Source organism: Portunus trituberculatus, chromosome 45 (genome assembly GCF_017591435.1).
Source record: "Portunus trituberculatus isolate SZX2019 chromosome 45, ASM1759143v1, whole genome shotgun sequence".
Lineage (NCBI taxonomy): Eukaryota > Metazoa > Arthropoda > Malacostraca > Decapoda > Portunidae > Portunus > Portunus trituberculatus.
This window is the reverse complement of record NC_059299.1, coordinates 13342969-13370576: the sequence shown is the minus strand read 5'-3', so window position 1 is coordinate 13370576 and position 27608 is coordinate 13342969. Positions and strand designations below refer to the sequence as shown.

Sequence of the window (27608 nt, the reverse complement as noted above, 5' to 3'; positions counted from 1 at the left end):
AATGCATTGGATAATGAAGTTGTTACAGCACATAATGTGCATAACTTTACAGAAAAATTAGATAAATGGAGATATGGAGACAGGACACTATGAGCCCCACTCAAACCCTGTTGTACAATACAACTAGGTAAATACATAAAGATAATTAAAACATACATTACATTTATATGAAATTTAGATGTACATAAGCTACATCTGGGTGAATGCACACACTAACACACTAAGGATGTACACAAACAAAAGTTTACTGTACACACACTTTTATTAAAAGTCACACCTGCACTGCCAACAAAACAACTACTGTGGCTGTTACTCTCTTGCACCATGATGGCCACCATCACCACCACTACAGGCACAGGTGTGGTCCCACTCATCCACACAACACATCACCTCAAAAATGGACCTTCACGTGCTGGGCAATATCACCCTTTGTTTTGAAACACTTCCCACAATCATCACACTTGAACTCCCTTAAGCCAGTATGTCTAAAGGCGTGTCTATTGAGATAAGAAATGGTAGTAAATCTTCTACCACATTCATCACACTCATAATTCCTAACACTATTGTGTGTCAGGGTGTGTATGGTAAGGCCAGATTTTGTGGTAAATTTCTTTCCACACTCATTACACTCATAATTTCGAACACCACTGTGTGTCAGGGTGTGTCTGGTGAGGGTAGACTTTTTGATAAATTTCTTTCCACATTCATCACACTCGTAATTTTTAAAACCACTGTGTGTCAGGGTGTGTGTGGTGAGGGAAGACTTTTGTTTAAATTTCTTCCCACACTCATAACACTCATAATTTGAAACACCACTGTGTGTCAGGGTGTGTCTGGTGAGGCTATCCTTGCAGGTAAATTTCTGTCCACACTCATTACACTCATAATTTCTAACACCACTGTGTATTACGGTGTGTCTGGTGAGGCTAGACTTGCGAGTAAATTTCTGCCCACATTCATCACACTCATAATTCCTAACACCACTGTGTGTCATGATGTGTTTGGCGAGGTAAGACTTATGGGTAAATTTCTTCCCACATTTATCACATTCATAATTTCTAACATCACTGTGTGTCAGGATGTGTCTAGTGAGGCTAGACGTGCAAATAAATTTCTCTCCGCACTCATCACACTCATAATTTCTAACACCACTGTGTGTCAAGGCGTGTTTGGTGAGGCTAGACTTGTGGGCAAATTTTTTCCCACACTCATCACACTCATAATATCTAACACCACTGTGTGTCAGGGTATGCCTGGTGAGGCTAGACTTGCTGGTAAATTTCTTCCCACATTCATCACACTCATAATTTCTAGCACTACTGTGTGTAAAGATGTGTATGGTGAGATGAGACTTTGTGGTAAATTTCTTCCCACACATATCACACTCATAATTTCTAACACCAGTGTGTGTCAGGGTGTGTCTGGTGAGGGAAAATTTATGGGTAAATTTCTTCCCACACTCATCACACTCATAATTTCTAACACCACTGTGTGTCAGGGTGTGTAAGGTGAGATGAGAATAATAGAAAAATTTCATCCCACACTCATCACACTCATAATTCCTAACACCACTGTGTGTCAGGGTGTGGTAATGAAGACCTTGTCTGGATACAAAAGTTTTGTCACACAGCTGGCACTCAAACTTGTTCTCTCCCCTATGGATAGAGCTGCCTATCTCCAGGTTATTCTGGCTTCCACCACACCTGCGCTTCCCCACACCTGAGGCTGACTGTTGCTGCTGCCACTGGCCACTCATGCTGCTGTCGGGCCCTATGGCATGTCCCTGGAAGAGTGCATTTACCTTAGGGTAAGGTGGTCACTGTTGGGTTAGGATCTGGTTGGGATAGAGTTTAATGTGGATAAGGTAGGATAAGCGAAGGGTTGGTCAGGGCCAGCTTTTGGAGTTAATGGTTGCTGTGTTCTGCTTAGCTGGCACAGCCAAGAGACTGAGGCAGGTACTGTGACTTGCATGTGACATCTCACAAAATCACAGCTTTGAAGCATGTGCATCATCATGCACAGCTTTCCAGCTTGTGTCTTGTGAGGCCTTACAGAAATGAGAGGGTCATGATCATGCTAACGACATAGGTTAAGTTAGGTCATAGGTCAGGGGTTGTGTTAAGCAACAGTAAGGTTTGGTTTGGTGGGACTTATAATGAGTTTCAAAGAATATTTTGAATGACTATAAGTCAAGAATGATGTTTGCACATTTTACTATCCTTGACAAAATAACTGTATTAACCTACACAAATACAAGATAAGGAAGATAAGAGTATTTAAATAGATCCACTCCATCAGCTCACTTCACCCGACATGTTCCTCCACCACCAAAGGAAATTATCAATGATTAAATCCAGCATAAATTCTATTGACTGGGACTTTGAATTTTGCTTATTTGAGTGCTGACCAGATGTATTCTAAATTTTAAACCCACTGATTGATATCTGTCCCTCACACAAGCCCTGACGCATATGCAATGGCACCTAAACAGAAACCACCACATCAACTTAAACTCATTCATTCTCACATGTGGAATTCTAATAAGTAGGCAAGGTCCTTACAAGGTACTTTGATAATTTGTTCAAGTTAATTTCCAATACAGGCATTACTTTATTACCAAACAATCTGACCATGAAGCTTACTTAGTTGACAATCATAAACATAATTCTAAACTGTTTTACTCATATATCAAGAATAAAAAAAGTGGGTGGATCCAGTATTGGTTCACTAAAGGTCTTGGCTGATCAGATGATTACTGATTCTTAATCTATGGCTGATATTTTTGCAAATGAATTTTCATCAGTCTACACTGCTGTGATCCCTGATTCTCATTATTAATTAATTTATTTATTTATTCTTATTTATTATCTTTTTTTAAGAATGTGAACTAATTGTCTGAATTAGTAATTTATCATAATGATGTTAAAAAGATGTTTGACAAGTTGGACCCCAGTTCCTTGATGGGCACAGACAAGCTCCATTCATGCCTGTAAAAGTCATGTTTAAGTCTGTCTTATCCAATTTGGGTGATTTTTAAAGTCATTGGATAACTGGATTTTACCTCTTGTCTAGAAATGCTCATTAAAGGTACCTATTTACAAAAAAGGGCTCTTGATATGTCCCATTGAATTACAGACTTGTGTATTATCTAAATGTATGGAACACATTTCTTTTCATATTTTCTTACATCAATGCAAATAATCTGTCGGATGCCGATCAGTACAGTTTTAGAGCTTGGAGGTAGACAGAAAATCAGTTGTTTGTTACATACAATGATGTTACTAATGGACAGACCAAGGAAATAATGTGGATTTAATTTTGATTGACTCCTCTAAAGCATTTGATTAGGTTGTACATGATTTTTTTATTCAGAAATTGTTCAAGTTAGGAATTAAAGGTAAAATACTGGACTGGTTATGAGTTTGTAACCGAGAGAGAGAGAGAGAGAGAGAGAGAGAGAGAGAGAGAGAGAGAGAGAGAGAGAGAGAGAGAGAGAGAGAGAGAGAGAGAGAGAGAGAGAGAGAGAGAGAGAGAGAGAGAGAGAGATGAAGGTTATTGTCATCCATAAAGTTGGTAGGTCACAAATCAAGTCTCACAAGGATCTGTTTTTGGCCCTCACTTGTTTTTGATCAATCAATTTTTTGACCAATGATGTTCAATGTCCAACTAAGATTTTGTAGACGATTTAAAATTATATGTATAAGTTCAACTGTCAAGCAGAGAATCTACCAAAGATAATATGGAGGCTTGTCAAAGACATTTTTGACAGGAGGAGATAGTACACACCTACTGAAACTATAATTTACTCCCAGTGAGATCTAATAGCACTAGTTCAGGAGGTGCTGTGAACCTTTCATTAAAGCTAGTTGTGATCTCACTGAACATTTCCCATTGTGTCTCACAACTCAAGGGGGCAGTCACAGCCTGCCCTCCTATTTCTTATAAAACTACATGTACGCATAACAGAGGTGATAGTGTCTGGCATGGAGGCATACATTCCTCATTCTTTTTCTCAACCTAAATCTTCTAAACATTGGTTCAACACAGCCTATTCTCGTGCTATACATGATAGAGGTTGCCCACAAAAGGTACTTGAGCCTTCCATCTCCTGAATCTCATGCACTCTATATTCTTCAACTTGCCAAACACTCTTTCATAAATATAATTTATGTCAAAAATCTTTCAAACTCTAACTACCCTCGTGACTTCTGGCATCTGGCCAAAAACATCTCCAAAAACTTTACTTCTTCATCTTTCCCTCCTTTATTTCATCCTAATGGGACCACTGACATCTCATCTGTTTCTAAAAGTTGAACTCTTCTATCAAACCTTTGCTAACATTTCCACCTTGTATGATTCTGGGCTTGTTCCTCCCTCTCCTCCTCCCTCTGACTATTTCATGTCTTCAATCAAAATTCTTCATAATGATGTTTTCCATGCCCTCTCTGGCATAAACCCTCCGAAGGCTTATGGACCTCATTGGGTACCTCCTATTGTTCTCAAAACTGCTTCTGTGCTTGCACCTCTTTCAACTATGTCTTTCGACATAGTTCTTGCTGGAAGTTTGCCTACATTCAACCTGTTCCTAAAAAGGGGTGACCGTTCTAATCCCTCAAACTACCGTCCTATAGCTTTAATCTCTTGTTTGTCTAAAGTTTTCGAATCTATCCTCAATAGGACGATTCTTAAACATGTCATTTCACAATCTTCTATCTGATCGCCAGTATGGCTTCCATCAAAGTCACTCTACTGGTGATCTTCTGACGTTCCTGACTGAGTCTTGGTCAGCCTCTTTTAGAGATTTCGGTGAAACTTTTGCTGCTGCATTAGACATATCAAAAGATTTTGATAGAGTCTTGTACAAAGCTTTGATTTCAAAACTGCCCTCCTACGGTTTCTATCCTTCTCTCTGCAACTATATCTCAAGTTTCTTTTCTGACCATTCTATTGCAGCTGTGGTAGATGGCCACTGTTCTCCTAAATCTATTAACAGTGGTGTTTCTCAAGGTTTTGTCCTGTCACCCACCCTCTTTCTATTATTCATTAATGATCTTAACCAAACTTCTTGCCCTATCCACTCCTACGCTGATGATACCACCCTACATCTTTCCACATCCTTTCAGAGACGACCAACCCTTCAGGAAGTCGTCAGATTACGCAGGGACGCCACAGAACGCCTGACTTCTGATCTTTCTAAGATTTCTGATTGGGGCAGAGAAAACTTAGTTGTGTTCAATGCCTCAAAAACTCAATTCTTCCGTCTATCTACTCAACATAACCTTCCAGACAACTATCCCTTCTTTTTCAATGACTCAACTGTCTCCCTCTTCTACACTGAATATCCTTGGTCTGTCCTTTATTCATAATCTTAACTGGAAACTTCACATCTCATCCCTCACTAAAACAGCTTCTATGAAGTTAGGTGTTCTGTGGTGTCTCCGCCAGTTTTTCTCATACCTCCAACTGCTAACTCTGTACAAGGGCCGTGGTACAGTGGAACCATGCGAGCTTTGGGATCCGAGTGGTCTCCAAGCGCACGGGTTCGAATCCTGTCCACGGTCCGAGTGTAGGTTGGGCTTCCTCACTCGGGGCAACGGTTTCCTAGCAGGTGGGCTTTGAGATAGGGGGTACCCAAAAAGTATCCCCTTTAGCCCATAAATTCCCGTGAAAAGCTCACATGGTATAAATAAAAAAATAAATAAATAAAGGGCTTTATCCATCCTTGTATGGAGTACTCTTTGCATGTTTTGGGGGATTCCACTCATACAGCTTTATTAGATAGGGTGAAATCAAAAGCTTTTTGCGTCATCAACTCCCCTCCTCTGACTGATTGTCTTCACCCTCTCTCTCACTGCTGAAATGTTGAATCTCTTTCTATCTTTTATCACTATTTTCATGCTAACTGCTCTACTGATCTTGCTAACTGCATGCCTCACCTTCTGCGGCCTTGCTGCACAAGGCTTTTTTCTTCATCTCACCCCTATTCTGTCCAACTCTCTAATGCAAGAGTTAACCAGTGCTCTCAGTCATTCATATCTTTCACAGGTAAACTCTGGAACTCCCTTCCTGCTCCTGGATTTCCATCTTCCTTTGACTTGACTTCTTTTAAGAGAGAGGTGTTGAGACATTTGTCCCTAAATTTTGGCTAACTCCTGTCTTTTAGGGAACTGGCAAAATAGTGGGCCTTTTTTTTTTTTCATATTTTGTTGCCCTTGGCCAGCCGTTCCTCACACATGAAAAAAAAAAAAAAAAAAAAAAAACACTTAACTAAGTGGCTAGATCCTAGGGATCACAAATGAACCCTAACAAAAGTGTTGTTCTCTGCTTCCATTGAAAGAACATTGATCTGACATGGAAAGATATCGCTCTTGATTTAGGTATTATGTGGACATTTCACTGAAGTTTCATAAATACTTCTCTACAATTACAAGTAAAGCCTCTGCTGAGGCTGACAATTTATTCAAATATACTCTTAACTGTGACTCTACTTTCATATGTACTTTGCATATGTCCCAGATATGCCTCTTGTTAGAGTACAGCTTAGTAGTGTAGAACATTGGACATATTAAGGATGTTAAGACACTGGAATTGGTACAGCTTTGATTAAATTTTACTTATTTTGACCATCTTAAAGCTCTATTAAAGGGCAATTCTTAAGACATGATTTGATTAAAATGTGACAAATTGTTCAAGAAAAATCATCTCTAAATTTTGATGATTTTTTCTACCATCCAGGTCTAAATATTACTTGGGTCATCAGCACAAGTTAGGCCATATCTGTATCAATCTTAAGACATTAGGAAACATTCCTTTGCTGTCTAAAATTCCCCTCTAGAATTCCCTTCCAGAGCCTATGGTTACAAGTCCATATCTTGATATATTCAAAGTTTCTTTAATGTCCCACCTTGGTAATTTATTTTAGGAATATTATGACAAGTACCTATATACTATGTTATCTATTTAATTCTGTATCATTTCTGCTTGTGATGCACTTTCAGCCTTTTTTGTATGGTTATTTTGAATTTGGTAATTAATACAAGTGCTCGCAGGGGCTGGCACATCAGCAGAGTGCAGCTTTCTAAACCCCTTACCCTAGTTTGGGGACCAGATAATGCAAGAAGTAAACCACCACGGCACCACCAGACTTCACTTTGTCATGACACAGCCTTGCCAATACATAAGGATGGATGGATTCCCAAAGGAATTTCAACACAGGACTGTATTCTGTTCTTGACATTACTCATGCAGGTCACAACTACAGAAAAAAAAAGTAAACACCAAGGAAATGGTCACCTTATCTCGGCCACAATGGTAGTGGCTTCCAAACCTTAGTTAGCAACGGGAAGCCACACTGCTGATGCTCCAACACATTAACATTTTCATGGGTAATAAAAGCTAAAAACGAACACTGGCTAGAAAGTGCATCATAAGCGGCTTTATAGAACTTTGACGAAAGGAAGACACTGTGCCAGGTGCGCCTGTTTAGCCTTGCCGGCCGCCACCATGACTTGTCACTCACATGAGTCCAAGATGTATTAGAATTAGTCTAATACATCTTGCATGAGTCCACCTAGTTATCACACTGGTAAAACCAACACGAAACTGGAAACAGGCTTACCCTGGTCTAAAATGAGTAAAATAGAGATAAGAATAAGAGAGGGAGAGAGGCCGTGTCGTCGTTTTTCTTATTGAAGGCTGACTGCTGTAGATGAGTTACAAATCACAAATAGTATACTATATAGTGCTCATTTATAAGAATGTTATCATTAATATTATTTAGGAATCCTTGCAAATGCCAGTATCTACAGATGAACGAAGTAGAGTATAATACAATCATGTGTTCTGCAGGCAGGCTTGTATCCATTATTCAAAGAAATTGCACGAATAATATATAAAAAGTTCGTTCATACTAGTCCTTGGCAAATAGCAGGCAATGACTATATAGATAATTTATAGTCATTGTAGCATGGCACCGATTTAGTGTTGTCATATCACTATAATTTCTTTGTGCTCTGATTAGTAGACGTCACAACATAGGGTATATATTGCTGCGACCCTCCTACAGCTTCTTCTTCAGGGAGGGGACGCCTCATAATCTTCTCGGGATTCGGGGCGTGTGTGTCGGGGAGAAGGGCTTTACCTGGGTGGCGCGGCTCGGCTGGGGTGGAGCGGCGGGCAGATCGCCTGTCTGTCTGCTTCTATAGCACCCACTCTCACTCAGCTCAGTCACACAGTGTGGGGAGAAGGAAACACTTCCTTATTTCTCTATATTACAGCAACTATACACGAGTCACCGGGAACAGGTGGCGGCGGCACACAGGACGGGGCAGGGGGCGGCAACAAAGTACGGGTAACACTTTGTTAGTTCGTCAGGCACTTCACTGTCTCTGTCTCTCGTTCACTCTCTGACTGCTCCCCAGAGTACGACTTGTTCCTTCGAGGTCTCTTGCTGCACTCCTGTCCTCTGTCCTCGTCGGTGCCACACAGTGCCACACAAACCACGCCTCCTGTGCCATCGCACCTGCCAGGCAATGTCCTTACGAGTCTATTTCAGCTTATTAGGTAATGCTATCTACCTTAACCGCTAATTACCAATATATCCCTGATAATGCTGGCTACAAGCAATTCACACATGCATGCCTTTATTTACACGGTACCGTATGACAATTATCCCAGGGCTGGCCAGTGCCCTCACCCATACACACTTATCTCCCCGTGACCTCCGGGGTCACACCTCCTCCGTCATGGAGGCCTAGCTCAGCGTCCCTTCCATTAAGGTGTGACAGTTTCATAAACATGAGCCACCAACACCTCGCTCACCCTTTAGCTAAAGCCTGCACATGTACTCATATGTACTACCCATATGTACTCTCTTATGACGCTGCTCCACACTCACACAGGCACACGTGCAAATCTGGGAGGCTGCTGCAATACACCTTCGCAACAGTATCAAGAATTTTGTATATTACTTAGTATATATATATATATATATATATATATATATATATATATATATATATATATATATATATATATATATATATATATATATATATATTGGTGCACACCCAAACCACTTAAAACACCCAAAACTAACTCAAAACACACTCAAAACACCATTCAACACCACAAAATGTCCTCAAATACACCTTAAACTCATTTGAAACACTCAGCATACACTTAAAGCACCCTGAATCACCCAAATACACACACAAACCACTTATAACACTCAAAACTAACCCAAAACGCACCCATAAAACCAAGCAACATCTCAAAAGGCACCAAAACACAAACAACACTCTCTAGAAACACCACTATACGCCAAAATCATCCTCACACACACCCAAACCATTTATAACACTCAAAACTAACATAAAACACGCACAAAATATCTCAAAATGCAGCAAGACACACCTAAAACTCACTAGAAACACCCAATATAAACTAAAAATAACCCCCACACACCCAAACCACTTACAACACTTAATATCATCCCCTACCACAGTCAAAACGCCATGCAACACCTCAAAATGCCCCCAAACACACCTAAAACTCACTAGAAACACCCAATATATACCCAAATCACCCCGACACATCCAAAAGACTCCTAACTTACACCCACACTGCTTAAAACACTCAAAAATAACCCAAAAACACATAAAAAAAACACACAACCCCTCAAAATGCTCCAAAATTACATTCAAAACATGCAAATACTGAAATACATTTCAATCCACATAGTCAAGGTATGTAAAATATACCTAAAAGCCCTAAAATACACTGAAAATACACAAAATGCACCAAAAACATATTCATAAAACCCTGCAACCCTACTGAACACAATGGAAACACCCCAAATGTATACCAAAACCAACATTGTGCGTTATAAAAAAACGTTAAGATTAAAAGGAACATTTACCTAAATATTACACCTTGGCCTTTATTTCTCATTTCTTCTTCATTCTCCTCTATTGTTTCTCCTTTTTCTTCCTTCTATTGCTTCCATCTACATGTCTGAGCCTAGAAACACATGAAAGCACTAGATAATGGACAAAATATTGAGGAAATGAAGGGTGACGTAGGTATTGTGGCTAGGTTGCTCCTCTTCATCCTCCCTTTCTTCTTCCTTCCTCCTTATCCTCCTTTATTTCTCCTTTCTTCCTCCTTCTGCTATCTATATCTACACACCTGAACTAAGAAAAACACGAAAACACGTAGAAATCACTAGATATTAGGCAAAATATTGACGAACTGGGGTGCTGGAAGAGGCGCAAGCCCGGGGCTATGATGAGTCACCACCTGGGCTGTGTTCATCAAAGAGAACGTTAATGGGGTGACTCGGCAAAATGACGTACATAATTTGATTTAAAAAATCACTTTTAGAAAAACGAAGCCATAGTCGAATGCATGACATTTTATGACGTGATAAATATTTAAAAAAAATTTCAAAACATCAAAATATCTCCAGCTCAACTAGCTTTTAAAAAATGTCTAAATTAATTACGTTATAAATATAAAACATTTTCAACAATATCTTTTTTAAAACGTCCTGGAAAGTCAAGCCATTTTCACTTAGCGCGTATTTTACCACATTTCACGGAGTCTGAGCTATCTTTTAAGGTATTGTACAGCAAGTTAGACCGAGAAACAGAAACGTGAGCAAATAAAAAAAAGAAAAATAAGACTTTTGTTCAATAGCACCAAACACCATTTCAAGTCCACATATTTCATTGAATAGATTGATTTCATACTTAAAAGAGCATAGACGATTCTTTGATACCATAAAAGCCCCACTTATAGCTTCGAATAGAAAAGCTCAAAATGGGAAATTGAAAATTTTGACCGTTAAAAAGCCTTTAACATACGCCATAAAACACCACTAAACGCTACATATTTACCCAATACAGGCCCGGAAAACACTTAAATCACAACGAAACATGTATAGAAACCATGAAAAAAAACATACTATGGAAGCGTAATATTACCGTTAGGAAATATTTGAAAAAAAACATTTGACCCCGCAGGCTGCCAGGGGGAGGGTGATGGGTGGGGGACTACGAGGGGAGGCGGCCCGAAGGCAACACCAGGAACAGCGGTGGCGGACCTCCATATGTTGTCTTTATCATCTCACTAAGCCAAAATTAAGCCATATAGGTATATGGAATGTAGACTTTAAAAGAAAAATGGGAACCGATTATAATGCTTCGGAGTCCCCTTCTGGGGAGAGGACCAAAAATGTCCCCAGGTCGGACGCCTTTTTTGATAACCCCAAATGCATTGACACCTCCCTCAACTTTTTCTATATTAACTTCTGCAACATTCGCGGTCTAAGATCTAATTTTCAATCTGTAGAACACCACCTCTCCTCTACTAAACCTCATCCTCTTTTCCTCACTGAAACACAGCTGTCTGAGGCAACTGACAGTAGCCCCTTCTCTGTTCCCTCCTACTTTCTCTATTTCATTTTCATTCCAAAGCTGGATGTTGCGTCTATGTACGCAACAACTTAACTTGCTCTCGTGCCCACGCTCTTGAGTCTTCCGAGTTTTCCACCATCTGGCTTCGACTTAACAGTCACTCTCAAACTAAATTCATCTGTGCTGTTTATCTCTCCCCTAACTCTTCTGACTATAGTAAATTCTTCAACTACTTAACTTCCAAAGTGGAGCACATTCTGTCCCTCTACCCTTTCGCTGAGATTTCCATTCTTGGAGATTTCAATGTTCACCACCAGCTTTGGCTTTCCTCTCCCTTCACTGACCATCCTGGTGAACTAGCCTTCAACTTTGCTATCCTCCAAGACCTAGAGCAACTGGTGCAACACCCTACTCGTCTTGAAGACACGCCCAGCATTCGTGATCTCTTCCTCACCTCTAATCCTTCTGCTTATGCTGTCACCCTTTCATCTCCGTTGGGCTCCTCCGATCACAATCTCATTTCTATATCTTGTCCTATTTCTCCAATCCCTCCACAGGATCCCCCAAAGCGAAAGTGCCTCTGGCGTTTTGCCTCTACCAGTTGGGGGGACCTGAGTAGGTATTATGCTGATTTTCCCTGGAATGATTACTGCTTCCGTGTCAGAGACCCATCTCTTTGTGCTGAACGCATAACAGAGGTGATAGTGTCTGGCATGGAGGCGTACATTCCTCATTCTTTATCTCAACCTAAACCTTCTAAACCTTGGTTTAACTCAGCCTGTTCTCGTGCTATACATGATAGAGAGGTTGCCCACAAAAGGTACTTGAGCCTTCCATCTCCTGAATCTCATGCACTTTATATCTCTGCCTGGAATCATGCCAAGTCTGTTCTTCAACTTGCCAAACACTCTTTCATAAATAGAAAATGTCAAAATCTTTCAAACTCAAACTCTCCTCGTGACTTCTGGCATCTAGCCAAAACATCTCAAATAACTTCACTTCTTCATCTTTCCCTCCTTTATTTCATCCTGATGGCACCACTGCCATCTCTTCTGTCTCTAAAGCTGAACTCTTCTCTCAAACCTTTGCTCACAACTCCACCTTGGACGATTCTGGGCTTGTCCTCCTCTCCTCCTCCCTCTGACTATTTCATGTCTACAATCAAAATTCTTCGTAATGATGTTTTCCATGCCCTTGCTGGCCTAAACCCTCGGAAGGCTTATGGACCTGATGGGGTCCCTCCTATTGTTCTCAAAAACTGTGCTTCTGTGCTTGCACCTTGCCTGGCCAAACTCTTCCAACTTTGTCTATCGACTTCTACCTTTCCTTCCTGCTGGAAGTTCGCCTACATTCAGCCTGTTCCTAAAAGGGTGACCGTTCTAACCCCTCAAACTACCGTCCTATAGCTTTAATCTCTTGCTTGTCTAAAGTTTTTTAATCTATCCTGAATAGGAAGATTCTCAAACATCTGTCACTTCACAATCTTCTGTCTGATCGCCAGTATGGCTTCCGTCAAGGTCGCTCTACTGGTGATCTTCTGGCTTTCCTTACTGAGTCTTGGTCATCCTCTTTTAGAGATTTCGGTGAAACTTTTGCTGTAGCGTTAGACATATCAAAAGCTTTTGATAGCGTCTGGCACAAAGCTTTGATTTCAAAACTACCCTCCTACGGCTTCGATCCGTCTCTCTGCAACTTTATCTCATGTTTCCTTTCCGACCGCTCTATTGCTGCTGTGGTAGATGGCCACTGTTCTTCTCCTAAATCTATTAGTACTAGTGTTCTTCAGGCTTCTGTCCTGTCACCCACTCTCTTTCTATTATTCATTAATGGCCTTAACCAAACTTCTTGCCCTATCCACTCCTACGCTGATGATACCACCCTACATCTTTCCACGTCCTTTTAGAGACGACCAACTTTTCAGGAAGTCAACAGATCATGCAGGGACGCCACAGAACGCCTGACATCCGATCTTTCTAAGATTTCCGATTGGGGCAGAGAAAATCTAGTTGTGTTCAATGCCTCAAAAACTCAGTTCCTCCATCTATCAACTCGACACAACCTTCCAGACAACTATCCTCTGAAAATATCCGCAAAATCTGTTCAGAAAATTAAACCCAAGATAATGCTATGTAATGTCCATAAGGAAGAGACTAAGGAGGGTATCATTGATACAATCATTGCAAGAAATGACTACTTTCAAGCAGTTCCTGATATCAAGTCAAACATTGAGAATATTTTTTGCAAACCAGCAGCAGCGGGGGGAGGGGGGGGGCACAGTTCATTACATCATAAAATGTGATCCAATGATTAGACAGCTGTTACATCAGCATCAGGACAGGATTAAGCTTGAGTGGGGAGTTTACCAGGTTCGTGACAGGTATCATGCACTTATCTGTTACCATTGTCAAAGGTATGGTCATACTGAGGCAAACTGCAATGCCAAGAAAAATGGTGAGCATCCTGTTTGCTTTAAATGTGCAGGCAACCACAAGTCCAAGGATTGCACATCTACAGAGAAGAAATGCATAAACTGTGTGAGGTTTAAGAAACAGAATACTGACCTTGACATGGGATGTCGAGTATTTGCAAGATGCGCACCAAGGATTTACAATAAACTGCTGAGTGATATTAAAGGTTGTGTGAGGATCGATATCTTCAAAAAGAAATTGAAGACGTATTTGTTCAAGGAAGTTTATGATTTTAATGGCATGAAACTCAAAGACAATTATAGATGCTAGTTGCTTTTGAGGGAGGTTCTGTTGAGCGCTGCCTCGCAGTGGAGCGGAGCCTTGAACAAACACCCCAAGTAACAACCCAAGTAACAAGTAAGTAAATATAAAAGGAATCCACAACATACATACACCAAACAGCCAGACCACCCAATGACTCGAACAAGCCACAATACATTCACACACACTAACACTCGCCCCTGAAATTCATTCACACAAGCTACACACATGAGACTTCTTAATCCTTGATGAACGCCGCGGCAGCGTGAGTTCCTGCCCTTCAGCTGCAGCGTCATGTTCCGACTCAACAGTTGCATCGGAGGCGGATCCTTCCCCATCACTGGCCTGGCCACCGAGTTCAATGTAGAGCTTCTCGTTTTCGTCCTCAGTTGCTTCAGCTTCTTCCTGGCAGGTACGCAGATGGAGATCCTTTACGTGGCGGGAAACTCCGTCGACTTCTACAGCTTGATGTGACAGGACTCTTGTTATCGTTCCTCTCCCGTGTTGCTCATCACAACGTACCTTGGAAGGCCTTATCCACACTTTGTCTCCAACTTGGTATGGGCCTTCAGCTTCAGGTTCCCTCTCCTCCCAGGGATCCACTTCGCGGATTCTAACTTGGTACCGATACAACATGTTCCCTGGCGCTGTTGACGGAGTGACGTCGTCCTGAGGCCTCAAGTTGTAAAGGTATACCGCCTCTGCCACAGAACATTCTTTCCTCGCGGCAATGACTTTTACTGTGCGATGGCATCTTTCGATTACGCCATTGCCAGATGGCACATGAGCACAGCGAAAGCGGAGACGCACAGACCATCTTTTTGCGAACTCAGCAAACACTCGGCTACGAAAGGCAGTGTCGTTGTCCGTTAGTAGTTCCTCAGGCGCCCCGCGCTCATAGAACACATTTTCCAACTCCTTTATCACGCTTTCGCTGGTCTGGAGCCTCAGCTGGCGCCAGACAGCAAAACGCGACGGCCCACAGTCGATGAGGGTGAGGTAGTGCCTGCCACCACAGTGAGTCACGTCCATGCCCAGTCTGTGCCACACCTTCTCCACACTTAGGTCTCCCTTTCGCCACTTCACCGGAGCTGGGTCAATAGACTGGCACACATCACAGTTGGTGACAACGGCATGCACCTCCTGCCTGGTGACTTCAGGAATTACTCTCTTTGCGAAGTAAAGAGTGCGTTTCACCGCCGGATGACCAGTAGCATGATGTATTTCCTAGATCTTGTCAGTGTTGGTTACCTTGCTGCTGCTGCCGGCTGGGCACACAGGATGCTCAGCTGCAGGGCGGGCGGCGGAGGGTCTTAACCAACGCTGTGGTACACATGTCAGGTTGTCTGCCTTGTTGCTGATGGATGGTACTAAGGTCACAGACAGCTGAAGGCTACACTCTTCAATCAGCGACAGCACTATCCCAACCAATTTTTCTTCGAATTAGCATCTTGCTCGCCGCTTTGGTCCTAAGTCTACTTTTTCCCGAGATGGCATCAGATATCCAGTACTGCGCTGTTGACGAATCTGTGAGTACTTCCACTTTCTTGACGCTCCAGGCCAGCATCAGGTTCAATCCTTTAATGACAGTATCTAATTCTGCCATATTAATATGGCTCGATTCCTCCTTACACATCCAGGTGGCGTCCTCAACAATGCTTCCGTGTATCTCAATAGCCATACCAAGTGCTATGTAGCTGGCATCTACCCACACCCTGGCTTCATCACTGCTGGCGCCCCATCGTCCTCGCACAGGATCGTTGTTCCTGATCTCTTTGACAACTTCGAGAAGCGTTCCCACTTCTCCATCGGTGATCGCATCATCCCATCTTTCTGTGACGTCATTGGCCCTTTGCTTGATGAAGGATGTTGCCACCCACAACCAGCCGCACACAGGGTAGTGGCCAACCAGCTTACCACAGTAGGAGAAAACGGACCTACGTGTGAGCTCGTTAGGCACGCCACCCACCTCACTGTCTCTCTTCCAGAAGAGTCCCCCTTGCTCCCCCCAGACTGTGAGGCCTAGCACTTGTGCGCCATCAACAAGCCGTTCAGGTGGTTTGCTTGTCAACCCAAAACTCTCCAAATGCGCTTTCACAGAGCTAGCTTTAACAACGTCTTCATTTATAAAGATGTCATCAATGTATGCAGATGTTCCTCGCCTTACAACAGGGTCTTGAGAAAGTACGTAGTTCAGGACAGCCTTCATCACTAACGGAGCCACGTTAAGGCCAAAACCCAGTCGCGTTAGACAGTATTTTTGGCCCTTAAAACACACCGTCTGGTAAGGCCATAGCGATGGGTGAATCCTGATTTGTAAGTAGGCCTTGGTGAGATCAATCATGGATGCATTTTCACCTTGCCTCCGCCATTCCCGCAGTCTGTCCGCACACACATCACTGTTTGCTGTGAAGGCCTCTATGTGTGTATTCAGCTCCCGGAAGTCCATCACGGGTCGCACTTTCTTCTTGTTCTCCTGTATGACCGCCATGAGTGGTATTAGGCCCTTAGCTGGTCCATACTTGTTTTCATCATATGGCAGTAACCATCCATCAGTTATCCATTTCTCGAGCTCTTCCTCATAATTTCCTTGCGTCCCGTCTCACAGAATAGGCCTCCACTTGGTTCTGTAAGACACTTGGCTCCTTATTCTCGGCCCACTTCCACGCTGCAGTCCAGTAATTTGCCACGGGATCGTAGGTAGCACAGAAGTCGCGCTCATCAACTTCCATCGCGGTGGCAGCTGCACATATCGCAGACTTAACGTGGTTGAAGCACTAATTGTCACTCCTCCGAGGGCTCTTATACCATCCATGCCGAGATCCCCGCGCCACACTGAAAGCACACAAAACCAGTCCCCTCACACTGCCACTCTTCCCCACTTACAGTAATCATGCTGACTACATCCTTAGACCACCGCTCGCAGCAGGACATGTACGCGATGCTCATGGAACACCCTGTGTCCACCAACACACTGCTGCACGCCCCCCACGCTCACCACAGCACTCGGCAGCGCCATGTTCACTGACTGCCACGAGAGGAGGCTGATGCTGACTCCTCCTCTCCACGTTCGTTTCCCGAGCAGGCGGACACAAAGTGGCCAAGACCACCACAACGATAGCACCTCACTTTGCATTGAGGATGTCCTGGACTACTGTGATGGCGTGCTAAACAGTCTCTGGCGAGATGATTTGGACCATCACACACAAAGCACCGTTGATACATAACAGCTGCAGACTGCTCGACATTCTGTCTCACCGTGGCGCCGAAGCTGGTCTCCGATGACGCACAAGCGGTGTCATCCTTGATAATCGCCCTTGCCCGTGTCAGTATCTGGCCCAGGTCGAGAGCCTCCATGCGAGATCCAGCCCTCAGCATCTGGCGGACTTCCTTGGGCAACCCAGACACGAAGGCACAGGCAAGGGCCTTGTCATTCATCCGTCAGACTGCACACCGCTGCCGTCGTACTCGGGAATCAATTTCAAGTCGAACTTGCTCGTCATGCTGACTAGATAGCTTGTGGCAGTAAAACAAAAATCTTGTAAATTTTTCTTCTTTAATGTGTACAAAAGGCAGCGCGCCTACAAAGAACGGTGTCAGCAGCAGGAGTGGCGTGCAGAGAGACTGCTTCGGTAGGGCAGAGGGCAGGTGCTTGAGCGACTCTCTGACTGGAACTACCCACTCCTCACTCTACCATTAACATCCTCACCTCCGTGGCTGACGTCACTCCTGCCGACACCGTAGCTCGAACCTGCTTCACAGCTACAATAGAACCACAACCAGTTTATCCCAACAATGAAATGACACTTAAATATAAAAGGAATCCACAACATACATACACTAAACAGCCGGACCACCCAATGACTCGAACAAGCCATAATACATTCACGCACACTAACAGTCTCATCAACTCCCCTCCTCTGACTAACGGTCTTCAGCCTCTTTCTCACCGCTGGAGTGTTGCATCTCTTTCTATCTTTTATCGCTATTTTTATGCTAACTGTTCTACTGATCTTGCTAACTGCATGCCTCCCCTCCTCCTGCGGCCTCACTGCACAAGGCTTTCTTCTTCCTCTCATCCCTATTCTGTCCAACTCTCTGATGCAAGAGTTAAACAGTACTCTCAATCATTCATCCCTTTCACTGGTAAACTCTGGAACTCCCTCCCTGCATCTGTATTTCCGAATTCCTATGACTTGTCTTCTTTTAAGAGGGAGGTATCGAGGCATTTGCTCCCCAACTTTGGCCTTTTCTTTCAACTTTTCTTTTTTTTGCCGTTGGCTGGCCCTCTTCCCTACGTAAAAAAAAAAAAAAAGACTGGTGGCTGCATTCTGACACATGTTTGGCTTACTGTATGTCAAGGAAGCAAATATCAACTGTTAATGATCATTATACCTATCACCTTTTAATATTTGCGTACTGTTTTCACTCTCATATATAAAGGAAACCTAAAAATAAGTGAATGGCCTTATAAATACATTAAATTGATGAAGGTAAGACAGTGTGGAGGGTTGTGGCAAAGGCTTGCATTGCTTGTCTTGCCGCTTGGTGCTGCTGTTTAATTTAATTGGTGCTTGGTGCTGCTTGAAAACTATCGGTAATATAGCAACATTTCACTTCACTTCACTTCACGTGTGTGTGTGGGGGGGTTGAGTGTGTTTACGAATGTTTTCGGTATATAAGAGTGTTTTTGAGTGTTTATAGCTGTGTGTGAATGTGTATGGGTCAGTATAGCCCACCGATACCATCATTGTTACCGCCACCGCCACCACAAGACCACTACTGGCATTTTAACCAGTAGCAGAAGGTATTTCTGTGAAGGCACTACGTGTGTATAATAGTATGAATGTCTATGACAACTATCTATCACTAAATCTATTATCAATAAGATACTGTGTTTGTAAAAGTATCACATAATGATTTACTCGTTATTGTGACATCTTTCTTTTCGTTATCGTGTCCTGCTTTGGTTATTTGTCAACACAGTATACATCAAATTCCCGATGTCGGAAAGTGCTGAAAAGCTGCCAGATTCGCCAGATAACTTAATTTAGCACATTCAACTCGGTATGCTGGAAAAAAAAAATTTACGTCATATATGTGCTATCAAACTAAGTAATTAATTATTAGGAACATCTCTAATCAGCTTCACCAAGCACAGAGAACGTAATATGGCAAAACGAGCCAAAAATGCTTGGTTCATGGTCTCAGTTTTGGGACACTTCATCACCTTGAGTGAATTACATTATTTTCAGTAAGCAAGCACATTTCATTGGTTCAAGTTAATTAATTAGCAATCAAATCCAGAAAATGTGACGAATATCAAATAAACACGATGTTTTGATGCAAAATCCTTGTATGACTTCAGTGAAAGATTGTCCGTTCCGTATGTAAACAACATCAAGCAGGTTTCTACCTGCTCCCCACCGGTTATAGGCAAACAGTTCAGGGTCTGGATGCGATGCTGACGGTCCTTTGCACCAATCTATGAAGTGCTTTGAGCAGATAGCATGGTCCTTGGTAGCTCTCCACGTCGGGCCTCGTTTACATCGTGTCTCCCATAATCTTCTTCGAGCCGCGTCTTTCTTCCTGGGAAACACAGTCCATCCTTTCACGCCTTGGTTTTTCTTTTTTGATATAGAATTGCAGTCAGCTACAGCACATGTATAAACCGGCATTCTGTTCCAGCTCTAAGAACACTCCACACTAGGGTGACCAAATTTCTGAGACAAATTCCGGGGACATTTTCAGTTCAGGGAGGTAAAAACATGTAGTGTTTTTGCACTGGAAAAACTAAAACGGGGACACTATTCGTACCATTTCTAAACCAGCAATCAAAAGTTTCTCTCGCCTTATTTACCCAAGTTGCAAAGAAAAAAAACTCTACCTGATGAAATATCTGAGATCATGAACACCCATTAGCTGTTAAAATGTGTCCGCTATACACTTCACCGTCTTCACGGAAACTATATAAAAAATAAGGCCTTCTCCTTATTCTTGACATTCTAAAAGAGTAATTATAAAAGGACATAATTATCATAATCAAAAGGAGTAGTTTTTTAACGCATCAAGTGATCTTTCAGTTACAGAAAACCGGGGACAGCAGTAGCCGGGGACAGGTCACTGAAATCGGGGACGTCTGGTCACCCTACTCCACACGAGCTTCCAAACAACCGCGGGCCGCGGGGTTGTTTTGGTGTTTTGAGAGGACTCGGTGTTCCCGAGTTCAGTTAGTCTTTTCGGTTTGATATGCCTTCGGCCGCAAAATGTTGCTCTACCAAGATTATTACAGAATGTATTCCTTTGTAATATTTAGAGGAGAAACAGTGCTCTCTGTTGAACTATATGAAAAATGTTTCAAACCAAATATGTAGTTGAGACTAGTAAAAAATGCGAGAGCATTGAAACCGCGACTGTGAGTATTAAGCTAATAATAACAGTTTTGTAGAGTGTGTATTACCAGATCATATGGATAATGTTAGGATAAACACTTGGAATTAATGTTTTGCAGTACAAAGACTCAATACCTCAAGATTTAATATGATATGAATTTTAGAATGTGTGTCTCTTGCGAGCTGGCTGACTGTATACCGAGTCGCGTATTAAAACAGCCAGCGATCAATGGCAACCCATGAATATCCGACGTCGGGAATTGTATATAGTTGTACAGCGAGTGTTGGCAGCTCCCGCGGGACAAGTTAATTTCTCTCAGTGGTTGATAACTGATGATTTACCTGACTGAGACCAATTTAATCAGAGAATTGTGATTTATGTGTATATATTTATTTTGCACTGTAAATATTTTAACTTTATTATGTATGTAAATAAAAGCATGAAAGTAGGGAGGCGGTGGCATAGTGGATAAGGTGGTGAGCATGGGATCGGGCAGACGTCCATGTTAGAATCCCACCATGTACAGCCTAAAACACTTTGCCATTTGTCAAGTGATTTAAAGTTACCTACATGTCACCATGATACCCAGGTTCTAGATGGTTACACAAAAGATGAGCATGGGTGGTGATATTGGCCCTAATGTGGGCACCACTATAAATAAAATTGCCTGCGCCACTAATGGGTGGAAGCTGAACAGCACTTCCCATACACTTTTCAAATGTGCCTACAGGCACTATAGGTCTTAACGTAAAAAAAAAAAAATTTTAATGTATGATTTCAGTCTTGTGTGATCTGATGTGAATGTTTTCCTTATGTATGTCTGCAATACGTAGTGATGCTACATAGCCACCCTAAGTGCTTGTGAGTTTTCCCTGCCTCTCCCATGCCCTGACAAAGGTCAATAGTTTTGAGATAGGAGTAGGATTCCTGTGTGAATGAAGCGTGTATGAGAACTTGAGTGTGTATATAATGTTAATATTTAAAAATAAACATAAAAAGTAAGAAAATGAGTAAATAGGAATAAGTAAACAAATAGAAAAAAATAATTCTTTATAGAAATCCAAGAAAGTTTAAATCTTAAAGTAATAAATAAATCAATGAAAAATTACCTAATAGGCTACCCATGCTAGGGTGATGGCAAAAAAAAAAAAAAAGATACCTCGTAAGAGGTGGGATCCACGACCGTCATTCTCATGATAAAATAAAAAGCATAATTTGCCTACACACACATAATTCATTATTTACTGATTATACAATAACATTTTCTATCGAATCATAATGCAATTTTTCTCCAGGCACCAAGGATTTTTCTAGAACATTGTGTTAAAGGTGTATATATCGAGATAATACCTAAATCTGCGGTTTTAGAAAAATTATTTATCACATTCAAATTTACTAAGACATTGAAATCAAAGCGAAATAGGACAGCTCAAGCATGTATATTATTAAAGGAATCCTGTGCAGTTAGCAGCCACGGCCCGTGGCTGGCGGGTGTCTATTTTCCGCACTCCGTTCTGTATGAACAAAGCCCCACAAAGAAGAGAAGTGCTGAGGCCCTCTCTGAGGAGCACACCTACACGGCCTCCCCTGTGGATAGCCAGGACGCCTGTCTTCTGGCAGGCCAGCCAAGGGAGACCATTATTCATGTGAAAAGGGTAAAACTTCCTGTTGGTGGAGCGGAGAAGCTTTGTCTCCCCGCCGCTGCTGACCACATGGCCTCCCCTGACCTGACCCGACAAAGGGTCAACCCCCGCACCCCCGCTGCTGCCTCCGCCTCTATGGACTCACCACCCTTGTCTCCAGGCCTGCAGGACGTCATGGATACGCCTCAGCCGGGCGCTTCCTGTCACCGTGTGAGGTTTCCCGAGGGGCACGGCAAGACTCTGGCCCAACTTTATGAGTGGTTTATGGCGCTGCTCAAATAGCACCCGTCCTTGGAGCTACTCATGAAGGAAGATAGGCGCAGGCCGTACATGATAGTCAACCCTTGGTCACCAGCATGCCACATGTTGGTGAAGGAGGGCTTCCTCGGCCTCACCATGACCCCAGCAAACCCTGACGCCCAGCAGCAGATGGTCATCGTTCATGGCGTGTCTACCGCCATCAATGTTGACCTTCTCTCCACACCAGATGCTTTCCTTTGTCTCAATAGGTGCGTCGTCGCAAGTGAGCCCCGCCCTCAGCTTGGTGCACTTCCACGGCCTGGGCCGCTTCCACGTGGGCCTGTACACCCCTGAGCCTGACCTGTGCAGCCACTGGTGTTGGTTTGGGCATCAGAGCTGGAAGTGCAAGTCAGCGCTGCGCTGCAGGTACTGTTCTGGAAGTCATCCTTCCTCCCGCTGCCTGGAGAAGATACGTGCTGGCACCAGAGTCATCCCGCTGTGTTGCAACTGTAGGGGCGACCACAACGCCTCTCCGCGCCGCTGCCCTGCTTGGCCCAGGCCCGTCCGGGAGCCACAGACCCCCAGCACAGCTGTCGGCCCCTCCAGAGTGGTTTTTCGGCCCGCCCCAGCTCCGCAACACAATGCTTGGGCAAATGGCGCCCCGTCCTGGTCCGACTTCCCTGCTTTGCCTCTGCCAGCCGCCCAGCCATCAGCATTTCCACCCCTGCTTGGCACAGCTGCCCCAGCCCAGTCTGGGGCGGCTCACCCTCCCGTCCCTGCCACACGGCCACATGTCCCTGTGCCACGTAGGACTGCCCCTTACTATGCTGCTGTGGTAGGGCCTGAGGATGCAGCCCCCGCATCGCAGGTTGGCGTGCCTGCGACCCTCCAGGACGTGATGCAGCTCCTGCTGGGAATCCAGGCCAATGTCAGGGACTTGCGTGTGAGGGTCACTGCCTTGGAGAGACAGCGGGACGCAGCGAGCCCTCTGCCCCAGCCAGTGCCCACCCCTGTCTAGCCAGCGCCCCAACCTGCCCACAAGAACCAGCCCCAAAGTGTGCCAGCCAGTCCCCGGCCCCAACCAGTGTCTGCAACTATCCAGCCTGCCCCATATAACAAGCTCCAGAGTGTGCCGGCCAGCCCCCGGCCCCAACCAATGTCTGCTACTGTCCAGCCTGCCCCAGATAACAAGCCTCAGAGTGTGGCAGCCAGCCCGCGGTCCCAGCCAGTGTCTGTCTCAGTACATCCTTCGCCCCAGTCTGCCCCTGATAGCCTGCCCCAGGATGTGCCGGCTAGTTCTCGGCCCCAGCAAGTACAGCCACTGCTCCCCGGCGCAGCCCCTGTCTGTGCCAGACCACACGCCTCCGCGGTCTGGGTCCCCCTCTGTAGAGGTGGACCTGATATTGGATGACATGGCCATGGATGAGGAGGAGTGGGTACCCACGGCTGCTCGGACACTGGACCAGGTGCAGGCCAAGCTCGCCGCTGTGACCGAGGGGCTTGCTTGGGTGCATCAGCAGGTATCGCTGTCCCAGGTTGGCAGTGCGGGACAGTAAGGACGCTGCGGTGCCAGACGTGTGGCAGGACGTGCTTCACCTTCGCCTCCTAATGAACTCTTAAATCCTTTTTGTCCCATGCTTAGGGGGTGGTCGGCATGACCCGACCCTCTCCCTTGTTGTATACACTTCTACAACAATAAAGTTATCAATCAAATCAGGAATCCTGTGTGAGATAAGAGTATATCATTAGCTGAACCGTGCAGCCATTTACATTTACTGTCATTCAGTATCCATCACAGATTATAAGTCTCTTAGGACCGGGAGTCAGTACTTTATAATTGTATTCTAAAATCATCCCAGCCAGTAATCTAGACGAATCCTGGGACACTACACCCTTCCCTTGTAACCGTAAAACTGCGCTGGGGATTCAGACTCAGGTATTCATTAGCCGTGCTCTACTGATTCCCCTGAGAAAAACGATTCTGGAACCAGTTCCGCGGGCTGATGAATACCAGTCTCAGAACCGCCTGCGCGCTGGTATTCATCAAGCAACGCGTTGGCGGTTCCGAGTCTCTGGTAATTAGTATTCACCAGCCGTGCTCTACCAATTCTTCGCGGAACTGGTTCCGAAACCGGTTTCGACGGTTCCTCCTGCCCAAGGAACCGGTTCCTTGAATACTTGAGTTTACAGCTCCTGCCACTGCCCACCACTATTGTTTACACTCACTTCCCGCCAAGGCGCCAACTATAATAGTAATAGTTGATACTTTCCACTCGTTTCATGTGACACTTTCCAACTAGAAGGGATGAGTCGGAAACTCTACCGACGTAAAATTTCAGTCGCATATTGGCCCGTGTGAACCCGCCTTAACATTTGAATAATATCAAGAAAACGTAACATAACATAACATAAATAATAGGATAACAAAGGGCCACCAGGGCCCATCTAGGTTATCCTGTATCAGTCGCACAGCGACCTCGTCATCAGTACTTAAAGATACACTTACAAGTACACAATACATTATATACTAATTCTAAATATTTGGCCCATTAACAGGGCTAAGTCCTGCAGCGAATTCCTCTACAATCTGTGATCCCCATACATGGGGTAAATTTCTTATAAAAACTATCATGCAGCGCTATACATAATTATAAATCTCATAAATTTAAGTGCTTATCTAATCTGTTTTTAAACATTGTCAAACTAGTGCTATTTACAACCCTCTCTGGCAATGCATTCCAGAAGTCTACCACCCTATGACTAAAGAAATATTTTCTTATATCTAACCTGCAGCCTTGCTTTCTAATCTTCCTGCCATGATTTCTAATCCTACTAACCTCCTCTAAGGTAAAGAAAGATCTCACATCTATGTAGTTTGTATCTGAGAACATTTTAAATAACTCTATCATATCCCCTCTTATACATCTCCTCTCAAATGAAAACATGTTTAATTCCTTTAATCTATCTCTATACTCCAGGCGCTTTAATGCTGGTATCATCCTAGTTGCTCTTCTCTGAACTGCTTCTAACATGTTGATATCCTGCCTATAATGGGGTGACCAGGCCTGTATGCAATACTCTAAATGAGGCCTAACATAGGAATTATATAAGCTACGCACCACTTCCTTACTTTTATAACTAACATTTCTATTTATAAAACCCAGGATCCTATTTGCCCTATTTCTTGATTCTAAACATTGCTTTGAAAATTTCATAGTCCTGTCTATCACTACTCCTAAATCCTTTCCTTCCTCTACTGCCTCTAGCCAACATCCCTCCATCTCATAGCTAAAGTTTGTACAGTACATATCTTCAATGTTCCAATGCATAAATTCCAAGTCCTAGCCAATTTCAGATAAGGATGAGTTAATTTCATTGTATCCTTGCTGCTCCTAAATATAACTGGTTCCCACATGAACTTAAAGATCTTTTTATGCATAAACTGTCTAACTACTAAAGGGTGCAGGCTGTACATGTTTACTGTGATGGTTCAGTGGATGGCAGCAAATCTGGATGTGGCCTGTTCATCCGCAACTACACCTCTCCCTCTGAATACACTGACACTGAGGTGTCCAAGAGGCTTCCTGACAACCTGTCCTCTACAAGGGCAGAACTATATGCCATGCTAGAAGGTTTACAAATTGTCCTTCCTTTGGGGAAAGATGTTTACTTTTTTGTTGATAGTCAGGATGCCTTATATTCATTGTTGTCTCCTTCCCCTGCTGATTGTGATCTCATCAACAAGTGTCTTGGTGTCATTGATCTCTTGGAGAGAGATAATCTCAGAGTATGTTTCACCTGGGTGCCTTCTCATGTTGGCATTTCCCATAATGAAAAAGCTGATGTTCTTGCCCGTCACTCCCTTACTGAGGACATTGCTGACTGTCCTGCTGAACACACTTATAGTAACATCAAGGGTCAGCTTAAACGTCATGTTTGCAGCACCATTGCTCATAACCTTGACACTTGTTATGGGAAAGGCAGTCCCAGTTCAGTCCATTATGTACATGTCTCCCACACCAGCAGTGTCACCTATGGCAGGAAGAGTGCCGCCTATGACCTTGTTGCTATGCGTCTCTGGCTGGGTTACAGGTACTATTGGGAGGTCAGTGGGGTGCTGCTGTGCCCTGTAGTAAGCTGTGTCATAGTCCTGCAGGACACACACTTGCCCACCAGGGTTGCCAGATTTACTCAGGGACTTAATACCAAATACTTCTATTTTTAATACCAGATTCACTTTTTCAATACCAAACTAATGATAAAACATGTTTTCGTAATCTTTTAGTTGAAATAAAGTATATACTTACTTGGTTAGTCAAGAAGAGCATCCAAGCCACCGTCTGTCTCCTCGGCAGCTATATACATGCCTGCTGAGTGCCATCTTTTGCTTTTGTTACCCATGGAAATTCTTTTTCCCACTCGGCGTGGTAAGTGCGACCAGATTCATAGGAACCTTTCCACTTCGACATGCTGACACCTCCCCAGTTAACAGCCAAGAGCCAACTGGCAGTGGCCGCTGACCGGAGGGGACAGGGGAGACGCATCTGTCGCTGCTGGACTTGTATGAGACGCGTACACGTCTCGAAACAGAAGCGTGAGAACCGGACGTTATGAGAGGGAGGAACAGGGGAGGGACGGCCTGGGAGGATGTAAAAAATAGTTGTCGTGGGTCGCTACTTGGTCGGCGCGAACGTAACTAATGACTAATTATTTGTAGCCTTATGATGCTAATCCTGGCGTCTCGGGTCTGCACTCTGCAGGGTGACGAAAACAAAATGATGATGGACAGGTAAATATTCACCCTGAACTTAGATATGAAAGACATTGATTAAACTATTAATTACTAGCTGTTAATGGAGAGGTTGAACTGTGTGTGTGTGTGTGTGTGTGTGTGTGTGTCTTTTTTTTTTTTTTTTTTAGCTCAATACCAAATCTCTTTCGTTTCAATACCAAATCTATGTCCAATACCAGTCACGGTGCTTTAATACCAAATGGATTTTTCAATACCAAATTTACCCTAATTTGGTATTGAAAAATACCAAATGGCAACCCTTTTGCCCACTATGTCATGGAGTGTCCTTTGCTGGTGCATTTCCGCCCACAGGGGAACTGGGACCTGCCACCAATGATAAGCTGGTTCTTCAACAATGACATCATCCCTGCCATCCTCAAGGATTTCCCACTTT

General features: G+C 43.6%; 1 protein-coding gene across 5 annotated transcripts; it reads right to left on the bottom strand.

Annotated features, from left to right (window-relative positions):
- Positions 1 to 243: 243 nt before the first annotated feature.
- Positions 244 to 27074, bottom strand: LOC123519615 (zinc finger protein 33B-like). Of its 5 annotated transcripts, none has more exons than XM_045281047.1 (2): positions 26730 to 27031; positions 244 to 1783 (listed from the first exon to the last, which is right to left on the bottom strand). In XM_045281047.1, the coding sequence occupies exons 1-2, from the start codon at positions 26748 to 26750 to the stop codon at positions 392 to 394; spliced, it is 1413 nt and encodes a 470-aa protein (XP_045136982.1). In that variant the 5' UTR covers positions 26751 to 27031; the 3' UTR covers positions 244 to 391. The 5 variants fall into 5 exon arrangements, 4 of the variants coding, with proteins under 4 accessions (XP_045136982.1, XP_045136983.1, XP_045136986.1 ...); XM_045281048.1 differs by lacking the exon at positions 26730 to 27031 and adding an exon at positions 7619 to 8066; XM_045281051.1 differs by lacking the exon at positions 26730 to 27031 and adding an exon at positions 7520 to 7596.
- Between the last annotated feature and the right edge of the window lie 534 nt (positions 27075 to 27608).